Genomic DNA, 13,738 nt, shown 5'->3' with positions numbered 1-13,738 from the left:
ACATTCCAGTTTAATGAACTAGTTAATAAACTATTTTGATGAAAAGCATATCCAGTGCTTTACCAGCATTCCCTTGCTCTTCTGATTAATGCAATTATAGAATTGTTTCCTTTTCACTTTCCCAAGTTCCACATAGACATGTTTTGAAGACAAATTAACTAAAGGTTGCTGCTGCATGAGAACTGCAGCTGTTCTGCAGATGCTAAGTGCCCCAACTTTTCTTTGGCCTCTGATTACTCTCATTCAGAAATAAAACCTATCAGACAATTTCATAGCTTTCATTAATACAGCTTAATTTTGAGGGCTTCTGTGCCAATATGCTTATAACACACTTTTCCTTGGCTGGGGGGAAGGATATTTCAACAACTTTTATGTTGCATCAGCTGAAATTAAGAAATTGAAATAATCTAGAACAGCAGATTAGGCTTCCTTCCTATCTCAATATGTACATGGTCACTAATGTAGCCAACTCCCCTTTAAAAGAGCTTTAGAAAATGCTGTTGTCCCCATTTTAGAGATAAGAAAGTGGAAGCAGGAGAGTCAAGAGTTTAATCAAGTCCTCACACCAGTTGGGGACCTATGTCAGGCAGGGTTAGAACCAGACAATGTTTACATGAGACTACTGCAACAGAGTTGGTACCAATTGCATAAGCAGATGCTAACCCATGCAGCAGTCTGAGTTTCCAAAAGAATATATTTTAGTTTAGCTGCAATTGATTTAAGTAGATTTAAATTAAACCAAAATAATCCTACTGTCAATAAAACAGTTTACTGAGATTAGTTTACTACATGGGGAGGGGTTAGACCATATCTTTGAAGTGTTGTCTTTTTTTTTTTTTTAACCCTTATTCAAACAAAGCCTCAAGTCCTGAAGCAGCAAACCAGCAATCTAGTTAATATTTGCAGATTTTCACACCCTAATAAAATGGTATAAACTGGAGTATTTGGACGGAAGAGTCTTGATACTACACAGGAAAAGCAAAAGGGGAAGCTGAGTTTAAAATGAAGCTTTCCCCCTCTACCTTGCATGCTTTCAGTGTGTAAGAATAGTTCATTAGAATAAGTCAAAACAACGGTGATCCAGGCTTGACAACTTTGCTTACAGAGGTCTAAATAAGCTTTTCAACTCAGTGAATGAATTGCAGCGTAAGGTAACATTGCATTAAGAAGCCTATTATGCTCTCTCCTATTTATAGCTGTGCATAAAAACATGCTTCAGATAAGAAATTTTCAGAAAGTCACTTTGTAAGAACACCCTAAAAACTGTTTGGAGTTTGTTTCTTAGTAGCTATGACCAAAATGTTATAGACTTTTGGTTTCACAAGCATTTTTGTATTCCACCCACAAATTTCAATACAACGTTAAAGGTCTTGCTTCTCTGAAGACAAACTAGAAGATGCTGCCAAAGTGGGCTAGTAGCATCACACATCTCATTTCCTATTTAACAACCTATCTTAAGGAGAAACAAGTTAAAAAAAAAAAAAACATACAAAAGCAAGTCCTGGTAAAACTGTTGTTTGTCTGACAGTTTGGTGAGCTTCCATATATGAGAAAAAAAAAAAAAAAAAAAATCTTGTTTGTCCCAACAGCATCAAATCAATGAAATGAAACTAAAAGCAATCAGTCTTGGGCGGAGCAGAGTGCTAAGTGTAATGACCTTTGTAATCAAGTAGACTTTTGAACTACAGAACAGAAGCAAGTGTCACACTGTTGGCTATTAAGTCTTTGGGCCAAACTCACCCTTGTTAGGCCAAACAAACAAGCAAAGTTTCCAGGGCCAAACAAAAACTTTACATAACCTCAACCACACTAGTCTCTCTCCCTGTATCAGTCAATCAGACAGCAGGAGGAGGAGACAAGGCGAGGTGGGCGTCCAATGTCAACATGGTCAGGATGCTTTGTACGAATAGCAAGGTGATGGATTTATCTTAAAGAGAAGTAACAAGGGAAAAAAACCTGCTGCAGAAACACTATTTGCTTTGAGGTTTCTGTTACTATGTATTTAGCTTTATTCAGGGCTTTACCTGAAACAAAATGTTGTTATCTTACTACAAATTCCTTCAACACTAGATTAACACAAAGATCAACTGATCTTTGAGGAGGATTAGGGAAGGAGAGGAGGCTGCTCCGGACAAACATTTTCAAATACAGATACAGAGATCTGCCAGCAGGTATGGCTGGATAGAAAGAAGTGTGATGAGTAACTAAGATAAGTGCACTGAGAAACAGTCTGATCTAGACACTCTCAGACTAGTAATAGCAGAGCTTGCCTAGTCTATCTTGTTTCTTCTGCTGGGTGAGTGAATTATACTGGTAGTAGCATCACTTTGCTGGTAAGAGCTGCCTATGCATTAGAATATTTCTTAAACACAGTTGTACCAGCATACACATAAACTCCATTTTTGCAGGAATAGTATAACATTAAAAACCACACACACAGAACACGTACACTGGACCACGATCTTTTGCATTATGTTCAGCACAATATTACTTAGTACACAGAAGGGGCTTTCTTTCCAAGAAAGCTTCCAATCAATAACTTAGATGAACAGCAGAGCATGTACTGCTTCAATAATTCTTCAATAATCTTTTCAGTCCCGTGTCACATTTAGTTCCTGGGCAAAAAACAACTGGTAAACAAGTGATTGCATATATTCTGTAGAAAGTGTTTTGAAGAAGTGAAAAAATTTAGTCAACTGAGAAATCTTTCAAGACTACCAAACTGTGCACACTTCCAGATTCATAAAGTTTCCCATATATTTGCAGGTCATGTAACACACATGTAACATGAGACAAGTTGAAGACAAAGAGTAATGTAGAGCATTGACATGTGGCAGGTAATTAACAAACTCTGTGCCCTGTCACTTCTCAACTGTCCCATCCCTGAGGATGTATGAAAGCCAAACCAATCTACTATCTTCTTGCTACTGAATTAAAGGGAAGAGAGATCAGCTGGCAGAAGTACTGTAGTTGCTGCCTTCTGTCTTCTTTCCTAGCCTGGATTTCCTGCAACTGAGATCTCTTAACCGTTCAGCAGGCACCTATTACCTTCTTAGAAGCTGAGACAGAGGAAGCACTTGCACATTGCTAAGTGGAGAACCCTCAAGCTTAAAAGCTGCTCGGCATACGAGATGCTCAGAAAGTCAGAGCCACAGAAAAGCTGCAGTTACCTCAAATAAGTAAGACTGTTTTCCTAAGAAGCGTGCACAGAATTCAGCTCAAAGCATCTCATCAATGCCTAGTGTGAAACTATTTTATTGCAGTGTTTCTCTGCTAGGAAACAACAAGCAGCCAGCTGTGGCAACATCTGTCCAAATAACCCACTGTCTGATTGTAGCAGAGCTGAACAAGCATTCTTAAAACACATGCGAATAAAGCCAAAGCACTCTCAGAGTGTGTACTATATTTTATTTCTCTTAAATGCAAGATAAATACATCTATGCTTATTTCATTAATCAAGTTGACAGCTTTAGGACCTTGCAGAGATTATGCAGCAGCTTCATAAAAAAGCACAGTTATCGTATAGCCACAATCCAGCTAAGCTATTACCTGGAAAATCTAGTATGACAAATCATGCAGAGACACAATAAAGTTAGCTACTGGTTTTGCTGAAAGAAGTAATATCAAAGTTTTACATTCTTCCTCCCCCTTCTCTTGCCTGCCACCCCAAAAGCTGTAAAAAATTAAAAAAATATATATAGTATTGGAAACATGCAAGTATTATTTTTAAAGCACAAATTGATAGTGACATCAGTGAAAAAAACTTCAGAGTTCACTGTCACCAATAAGAAGGAATGATTTTCTAAGCATAAATGTCAGTGCCCTTCAAAAACCCTTGTGCCAGTAAGTCAAGCGTTGATTACAGAACTGCCCTCTGTCATTCTGCAGTCACGTACACACCATTTACACAGACCTGAAGGTTGAAATTCTAACTTAACTGCCAAGTTATCATAGTTCAACTGTTTAACTTGATTTTAACATATTTGCATTACCGTCTGTGAAGCTGGTTAGCAGCAACTGTAACAGCTGAGCATGTAGTAAGGTGAGGGTTCCAGCCAGACTGCTGCAAGAGAAGCCATGGGAGAAATCGGTACCACTAGCAAGTTTGATTAGACCCTTTCTCTTTATACAGCTGCTTGGCTCCAAACACCTCCCCTGTTTCTTTGGTGCCTTGAGGAGCCTGATCGGCCTTACTTCCCTCATAGGCCGGAGCAAACATATACTTACAGCTGCTGTTTCTCTAGCTAGGGACCACACATGACTCTTGAGCAACTTTCCTCCAAAGCTTTTTTTCTCCCTTGGAGTGGACTGGGAGTAGAAAAGAGGAGCAGCACTGTGAGCACTTGGAGGTCACACACAGAAGTCATCACTGATTAATGTGATATTTTAGCCAAGACACCAAAAATACTGTACCATATCTGGCTATGCTTTCCACTTCTGGACCTTCACAACTCTTTGCAGAATTATTTTCAAGTTCCATTAGCTATCACTCATTAGCTGCCATTATCTGAAAAATCTTATGACTTAATTTAGAGTCCAAATTAATGTTAAATAACTGACACCTTTGTTGTTAAGAAGGATCAGAATTCAGAGACCTGTGATAGGTCCAACTGGGACTTTTTTGCACCTGTTGCAACCTCAGATACTCAGGTCTGGGTTTTGTTTCTCAGCAACTGGAACCTGTTTACACAATATTTGTAAGATGCTGACACAGAACAAAGTCAATTTACTGTTTGCCAGTTTGCTCAATCACAATCTGCACCTACCTTTTCCTTAAGGCAGAAGTGTAATCCTACAGATAAGCTGATCTGTAGCAATTGATCCCACAACAGAGGTTTAAAAAAAAAAAAAAAAAAAAGTCCATCACAAGAAAAATTACAGATTACACATATTGTTAGAAAAGGAACCTGAATCCAAATTCAACAGAGGCTATGATATTAGTTTCCTTCTCCCTATTCACTCACTGTTTCTTTCTCTTAAGAAAAGTGTGTGAATTTTTAGTTTAGTTTAGTTCGACTTCAGAAGCTACTTTGCACCTAACAGCAACTTTGATCCACTGCAGTTCACACAACAGAATGCAAAAAAAAAAAAAAAAAAAAAAAACCAAACCAAAAATAAAACAAAAAACACCACCAAACCAAAAAAAAACCCAGCCCACCAAAAAACCTTCCTTACTGATTTAACTGTAAATAGAGCTGCCAGGGCAAGGCATGCCTAGGAGGGATCTCTCCTGCCTACAATTAAGATGTTGATGAGTACATAATTACCATAGTAATAGCCAAGACCTCTAATATAAAGACATGATAAAATAAAATGGGTGGACACAGAAAGCAAACTGCCAGTCTGAAGTTCTCTGCTAAAGAACTTGGTGTTTTAAAGAAAAAACCTAGTAACACTAGAACCAGCAGTGCTGTTGAGGAACCTGAACCAGAATGAAGAGAGGAAATAAAGGAAGATGAAGTTATGCCTTCAAACCTAAGCCATCCCTTCAATAAATAGAGCTAGTAAAAATGCAGAGTGCATATTGCATGCTATATTTTAGGGGTTCAATCTGCCTCAAGTGTTGCTCTCCTGAGGATGTCTGTAGCACCATAAACAGCTTCAGGTTGTGACCACAGTGGTATTTTAATTTAGATGAAAAGTGCAACTCTTCCAAGGTGTTCCCCTGTTACCATGCTTTTTCATACTACAGAGCAGACTCAGAGCTTATGAGCTGAACTCATTTGGGACTAAACAAAACTTAAAGACTTACTCCATTAAGAAATTTAACTACTTGCTCATAGGCATTCAATCCATAGGATCATACAAGAGTCAGCACAAAATAAAATCTCTGCAAATACAGTCACTGCGATCAGCAGGTCTATAGCACCAAAGCTTAAAAGCATTCTTGCTTGCTCCCTTGCTATCCAGACTATCAACTGCCACTTGCAATCCAGCTTGTTTCTGGTTGTATGTTACTATGTTGACATCTACTTGCAGCACCAGCATGAAATGTGATTGCTCTGAAGGTCAACAGCATTCAGAGAAAAAGCAAAACAATTCCTTTTGTTTAATTAGTATTCATAGCAAAAACAACAATTTGTTTTTAAAAAGGAAATCTGTACAAAGTCATCATTACACTGTGTCTTCACTGGCTACAGAAGATAACTTACAATAACCATATATACACTATGAACAAAGGCAGGGGTTCCAAGATCTTTTAGAACAACAAGCTGTTGATAACCTGTAAATCTTCTTGCATGCCATGGCCTCTAGAGCAGGGCTTGCCAGAAAACACACCTAGCAGCGGAAGGTAACATGTCAGATAATACAAACATTCTGTGCTAAAGTAACAGAAGGACAACATACTACAAGCACTCAAGGATTAAGTCCGCAGCAAGAAAAAGGAAAAGCCCATAGCAGGAAAATTATAACTTCTGATCGATTGTTATTGCTCCATCAGCAGAGAGAGTTCCAGTGTATGCACTATCAGCTTTGTTTAACTATGTTCCAAGAAAGTTTAAACAATTTAATGGTTAAACAGACAAAAAGAAAAAAAAAAAAAACCCAAGCCACACAACAGAAAAACATGCTTGCTTACATATGATTTTGCATGTAGAAACACACAAAGAAAAGTTGTGGAGTAATGTAGTACTGCCTCTCCCCAGTTTTCCTCTCCTAACGCTGCAGTGGCCATATCCATAACTCGTAGTCCGGGATGCCACAGAGCACTGTGAACAGTGGTCCTACATTTTCATCTCAGTTCATCCCTGCTGAACTTAGAAGGTGCATAACAAAAGAGATACATCTGAAAAATATAGCAATACCTATTTCTCAAGCATAAGCCTTAATTTGTGCTGTCAAGTTTTTATAATTACAGGTATTAGATGTAGTTGTTAACTTTGCAGCTAAAGATTTTCCATCGGCAGTCGCTTGTCCTTGTCTGATAGCTGCTCAGCTTTACTTTGCTCAGCCCAGGCAAAATTCCTAGTCTTGAAAAGGACAGCTCATCAGTCATTCCAACTAAGGGATTCAGTCCACAAGTTGTCTCCTCCACCTTCAATACCTTAGATAGAAGGGATCAGGAAGTTAAAGACCAACCAACCAAACCTTAGTAGTCTAGAATCTCATTTATGCACCTCTGGAAGAACACAGGGGAAGGGAAAGATTATGAAAAATATGCCCCTATTAACTTTACATTGGAAAGCGAATCATTCTACAAAGCATGAACAAATGCCATAATCTCTTTATTGAATATTAAACTAATGAAAAACATTTAAGATGTAGCTCAGGTTTTTAAGAAAACTATAGTTTGCAAATCTCTCAAGAGTATTGCACATAGATTTAAACCTTGAGGTGCCAGCTTGGAAGTAAAGCACTGTGGGAAACAGCACTCAGAATCAGAGAATAGTTTTAAAATTCCATAATAAAACTGACAAACTCCTAGAATAAATAAAACCAGAAGCAAACTTCCACATCCTCAAACACAAACCAAAATCCTGTAAATGCACCTGTCAGCATTTGTGAGTGGAGAAGACATCCTGGCTTTAAGAAGCAAAAGGGAGAAACTGGAGAAACTACTATTAAGCCACTTGACTGTTATTTCCTTTAGCATAACCCTTCTGTGTGCCATGTATATCCTAGCAGCAGCTCTCCTTAAAAGTCTTCTAAATGTTTGTTCACAGCACAGGGCTTTAAGGCTAAACATTTAGGTTTCTAAAGTTGTCTCTCAGGTCTGTTTAGAATCTTGTATGCTTTTCAAATAAAGACCTCAATTATTTCTTCTCGTACTCAGTATGTTTGTCTACTTCTCTTAAATGAAGCCAGCAGTTTCTCTTTTCGTTTTATCTCTGTGTTTTGAAAGTAACTATTTTCACTCATCTTCAAATTCCTCCCTTTCTTTTCACTAGCTTTGGTGTTTACCAAGGGGAAGCATTTAATTTTTGTATGACTCTGGTGGGCCAGTAAAAGAGATTTCCTAGTAAATAACATGTGGCCTAGTGTTGCAAACCTTTGCTCATGTGAACATTGACATGAGGGTCAAGAGGACTCCTCCTTGCATGAATAGCTCCTTTATCATTAAGCTGATGTTTCACAATCAGGATGGAGCAATAAAGAGTAAAAGTAAGGAACTGGAGAAGAGGGAAATGACTCAATTGCCTTACATTTGCTTCTGTCTCCAAACCTTATTCCTACTGCAGGGTAGGCGAAGGTGTCATTACTGTGGATCTCAGCCTTCTCCCTCTTCCTGAAAAGTCCCAGGACTTTGGGCCACAGCAGCGAGCGGCAAGGACAAGCCATAGGCTTTTATCAGCAGACAGACTTTACACTACTTTTAGGATTCTACAATGTCAAGAAATATGGCATAGTTATATCGCTATCAGAAAAGTTTATTTTTGCAGATATTCCACAGATATTCCACAATGTTACGAGACATTTCTTTTTCAAGGTAATAGAACATAGCAAGGAGAGATTAGGTAGTCCCTTGTGTCAATACATGGTTGTGGCTGAGCATCTTTGGAGGCCTACATAAATTGTAATGTGAAGCATCTCAGCCACATTTTCATTGGAGTGATCAGCTTTACCCAGCATGGGCAGGCAGCAAGCAGTCTATACACTGTCCAGAGTGAGTCACCTTTAAAATCAGGGTGGTCTACATAGCTTTACTGCAAGAAGAGTTTAAGTACATCTTTTTTACCCCTTATAGTAATACAGTAATACAGTACTTTAATTAATCAAAAGCAAATGGATTCTTCACATAAGAGATTTCCAAAAGCTGTTTTTAAACAAGTTTATTTTTAGGCATTTCTCAGTTAGGATGAGGGAAAAGGCTTTCTTTCTAGCATATGCTACAATATTCAGCTTCCAAGTTTTCTGAAAGTGCATTAAACATATTTTGATAAACATTCATTGCAGTGTATTTCTACTGTAATGCATTGTGAAATCTTTATTACAGAATATAAACTTTAGACGGTATTTGACCTAATACAGCCCACTTAATAATCACTTAAACTGTTGGTACAGCAATACCAGTCTGTATATGAATTGAGAATCTGTGCTGATAACCTATTCATCTTTTTAAGTGGTTAAGATCACACTGCAGATCTAACTTTGTAGCCATTCCACACAGACTTTCCATTGCACTTACAGCTACCGTTAGGCTCAGATGAACACAAGAGCTAACCTGGGTGGGGAACAAGGGCAGCAGAGAGACCGGTCTCTGAATAAGTCAGTCCTTGTCACCTTTCAGGCTGCTTCTGGAAACAAAATCAGTATTGTTAGTTCAACTTGAACATTTCTTGGCATCCTTGCATTTTACTAACAACCATTTAAAATTCTATAGTTGGTGATATTTGTTGAAGAGCTTTATCCAATGTGTTTTAAATGGGGATATTAAGAAGAATATCAGTGAAGTAATAGCAAAGCTCAATGTGGCTCTGTGGCTCTCACACACATGAGTGCCAGTGGGGACTGCAAGCAGAGTGAGGGAAAAGGCTCTAAGATGAAGACTGAAAGCCATTTAAAAAAAAGAGACAAGAGCAAAGCAATGAGTCAAATCACGCAAAATCCCAAAAGTTCAGGGAGTCCATAGAAGAGGCTAGAGGAAGAGGCTCAGAGGAACTAAACAGAGGTAGGGATTGGGATGGGGTGGGGGTGTGGTGAAAATGCACGTTTTCAAATCAACAACATTCTGGATGTATTATAAGAAAATTGATTTTGAGGTTTAATATGAAAACAGAATGATCGGGATTTGCTGAAAGAGACCAGATGTTAGTAATGTTTTAAAGATTCAGCATAACCCAACAGAAGCAGCATGGATAGTGGTCAAGAAAGGACAACTATGAAGACTATTTCTGCTATACTTTACAGCTGACTCCTGATGTCCTTACATGATTCCCCCCAACCGCAGTTAGCTTCGACTAGGCTAGATTTCACCTTGCCATCCTCCTCTCTAAGAAGTGCCACTCCCTTTCTTCCCATTACTTCTCTCATAGAAATTGAATAAAAATAGGAACAAAACTACACGTCTGGAAGAAAGCGGGCAGTGAGGTTTCCAGTTACAAGTAAAAGTGAGCAAGACAAGACTTACATTTTAGCTAACCTGAGCTTAAGACGACAACAGAATATCTATGAGGGGTCATCAGACCAGCAAGACTGGACATGGAAAGTAAGGTGTGATTGGAAGTAGTGCAGAGGCAAAACTGCAATCACATGAATATGAGAATATCACCAGGAGCTAACAAGCACTGAAGAGGGAAGGCTCTCCACATTGTGCTGTGGAGAGATACTCACACCAAGTATTTTGATCTAGCCACAGTTTGCCTTATACTGCTTTTTTTTGTCCTCATGGCTTATGCCACCCATCCCCATTCTACAGTGTGCTCTATCACACAGTCCATTCCAATGAACTGTCCAATAATTTTTCTGTTTTCAGTTTTTATTTTAAGAAAAATCTTTGTGCTGCTTCTGAATTAACTGTGATAAGAATCGGGCGGGGAGTGGGAGGGTTGGGGGAACAGACCAACCCTAGCAATTCCCTCATGCCAACATGAATTTCATCCTGAATTGAGCCAGAATCTAGATTCTGCATTATGTCTGCAGCAAGTTAAGCACGCCAGGCTTAATGTACATCCCAGTCCAAATAAGGGTCTTCTTCTTGAGGATGTTAAAACAGGTTTTGGATCTAACCTGGTGTAAGATTCCAAAACAGCAAAAGTATACTAAAAAAAACATAGCATGTCTTTCATTTTCCAACATCCCCTTACAGTTTCAAGCCTCCAGCCACCCGTTCCACTGTACGCCACAAAAACACAGTTGGTAGGGTACTAAGATGGTAACAATAAGGACACTACCACCTGAAAGCTCTGCTATCTGAAGCACACAGAAAGCAGCCACCAACTGAAGAAAGAGTATTTAAACCACAAACTTTTAGGATCAAGAAACATATCCTCTTCTAAGCTTGCACAGTATTGATAACTAATGAGCCATTTTCCCAGTCTTCTGTGTTTTAGCATTTTAGTAGACTTTTAGTGAATTTTATAATAATAATTAAGAAAAATAAATCCAAAGCACAACGATCAGAAGATCTAGTCAACATAAACACTTCTGAAATAAAGTCCCAAACGACTCGTTCTCACCACTGGAGCCCCACACACCTGGGCAGCCTATTTTTCATGGTTCACCATTGCTTGTAACTGCGTTTAATGGACAGCACATCCACCAAAAGGCACTAACCAAGTTTATACTGCTTTATGATTTAATACATGCAATTGATTAATAATTAGTTCTGAAAGGGCATTCTGCCAGACGAGCGAGATAGGACGATTATCAACTCCTTATGGCTTGGAAAGAAGTCGTTCTCCGAAAGTAAAAGTAACAGTGCGGGAGTTGCAAGCATCCCTCTGTGCGGGCCATCCAGCCTTTCCCCCTGGCACCCCGACTGACCTCCGGGACCCCCACTCAGACCCCCAGACCCATTTTCCTTACAAGAAGAGTATTCAGTACGGGGAAAAAAAAAAAAAAAAGAAGGGGGGAGGGAGAAAATCAGACCCAACAGAAGAGGATCAAGACGCTTGGCTTCGCCTTCCCTTCCTCATAACACAACATCCATTGAAGCAGAAGAAACCACCCTGGGTGCTAGGACAAGAACCGCATTCACGGCTGCCGGGCTCAGCAGCAAACGGGCGTGCGGGAGCACACTCCGTGCGTGACCTCCTCCAGCCCTCCAGGACTTGCCAGCTAAAAATCAACCCCCAGCTCCTTTACCACTCGGGGGGTGCGGGGAGGGGAGAAGGAGACGCGGACACATTTAATCACTCTATCATTAACGGGTTAGGCACGATTAAGAGTTTTCCCCGCGCTCCCACTCGAGGGACAGTTTTTAGGCACCACTGGACTTTGCGAGGACGCACCTCGGGTCGGGTTTTCCCGGGCAGCCGGCTGCTTTTCCAGCCCGGCAGCACCCCTCCCGCCCGCCCAGAGGCGCGGTGTCTTCCGCTCCGGGGCGACCGGCAGCACCTGCCGTCGCTCGGCACCCCCCGGCCCCGGCCCTGTCCCGGCGGCGCCCGCTGTACCTGCAGGATCTTGTCCAGCCCCTCCTGGCCCAAGCAAGGGAACTGCTTGAGCAGCTCCGACTTCTGCCGCTTGTAGTCGTCGGTAGCCGAGCGCCAGTGCGGCTCCTCCAGCACCTCGAAGATCGCCGCCCCGATGGACAGGTAGAAGATGATGGCCGAGGTCAGCAAGGGGCCCCTGTCCACCATGGTGCCGGCGGGAGGGAGGGAGAAAGAGACAGAGAGGAGGGCGGGCGGGCGGAGCGCGGCGGGCGGGCCGGGGCGCTGCCCCACGCTGCGGTCGTGGGTGCCCGAAACCGCCCTGTCTTTCCCCTACCACCCCTGCCTTGCCCCGCCGTCCGCCGTGCCTCCTCTCCCGGCCTCTGCCGCGTTCCCTTAGAGTCTTCCACACTCCCCTCCCACTCTCTCCTCCGCCCTCCTTTTCTCCCTCCTCCGCTCCGCTCCCCCCGGCTGCCTCCTTCCCCCGGCTTTCTCCCCTCCCTCCTCCGCGGCGGTTTGAATTTGGTGCCCTCCCGCTTCCTCCCCTCACCCGCCCGCCCGCGCATGCGGGGCTGCCGCCGGGGGGAAAGGCCGGAGGGCCGCCCCCGGGGGTGCTCACGGCCCCGTTGCGGGGTGGGTCCGACGCGGCGGCCCCGGTGAAAGGGGTGGGTGGGCAGCCGGTCCCGGCGGGCGGGAGAGCGACGGTGGGGTCTCGCCGCCGGCACCGCCCGCCGGTGAGGGGCCGCCTGGGGGAAGGGGAGCGGGGCCGCCACCTCCCCTCTTCCCGCCCTGCCGGTGCGGCCGTTAGGAGCGGTTGCGGGGGCCGCTGAGGTGAGCCCGGCCGTGGGCAGGGGTGGGCCCTGCGCCCGGAGCCGTGTTTTCCCCTACGTGTTTTTCCTTGAGTGGAGGGGAGAAGGGGTAACGTCCCTCAGTTTTATTTTACTTTTTCCCTCCTGTCGCCAGGTCAGCAGTTTCTCGTGTCGGGCACTGGAAGGCTGTGAGCGGGGAGCTGCCGTGCCTGGCTCCAGTAACGTGCAGGGGCGAAGGCGAGCAGGAGCTCTTAGAAAAGAAGGGAGAGCTGTCGGTGGGTTTCACTCCTTCCCCAAGATGTCCACACGCGTGCATTGCAGATCCTTCACAGCAGGAACTGTGTCTCCCTTCCTTCATGCATATTGTACATTCAGTCAATAAATGTTCCTGTCTGCACCCCTGTGTGTGTGCCTGGGAACATGGGAGGGAAAGACTCCAGCTAGTGATTTTCCACAAAATGCTCAAAACCCCAACTGGGCAGAAGCTCTCTTGAAGCTCACCGTGTTCATTAAGCCCTTCCTGGGAGAGGCTTACAGCTGAGCACAAGTGCACGCTCCTCCACCTTCACACCTCAAGGCAGAAGGAAGACAACCCGACTGTTTTGAATAAATGGGGCTGGAAATGCGGTTAAATGGATCAGGGAAAGAGCAAGTCAGTGACAGGCCAGGGCAATGTGTTGTGTACCACGGCAAAGGGCTTGTGGTGTGGACATGGTTTATCCTAGAAACACAGTTTTTGTGAGGATAACTTATTTTCTGCCTTCTTCAGCCCGCACCCCCTAACAGGAAAAAATAACTCAGAAATATGGAGTTGTCTGTGTCAACTGCATGAACACTAAGGATTTGGGGATGTATAGGTATGTCAGTCCACACACCAAAGGGATGAGATGAACCAGCTGA

At 42.7% G+C, this 13,738-nt stretch overlaps 1 protein-coding gene across 1 annotated transcript in view; it reads right to left on the bottom strand.

Annotated features, from left to right (window-relative positions):
• KCNK5 (potassium two pore domain channel subfamily K member 5) overlaps nucleotides 1-12,587 on the bottom strand; it is a 34,484-nt gene extending 21,897 nt beyond the window's left edge. Inside the window, exon 1 of the mRNA XM_086745585.1 lies at nucleotides 12,054-12,587. Coding sequence (XP_086601711.1) covers nucleotides 12,054-12,239 — 186 coding nt within the window. The 5' untranslated portion in view covers nucleotides 12,240-12,587. The remainder of the gene's footprint in view (nucleotides 1-12,053) is intronic.
• Between the last annotated feature and the right edge of the window lie 1,151 nt (nucleotides 12,588-13,738).

This window comes from Chlamydotis macqueenii, chromosome 3, assembly GCF_036417535.1.
Source record: "Chlamydotis macqueenii isolate bChlMac1 chromosome 3, bChlMac1.mat, whole genome shotgun sequence".
NCBI lineage: Eukaryota > Metazoa > Chordata > Aves > Otidiformes > Otididae > Chlamydotis > Chlamydotis macqueenii.
The sequence above is the reverse complement of the archived record's forward strand: the minus strand, read 5'-3'. Positions and strand labels throughout refer to the sequence as shown.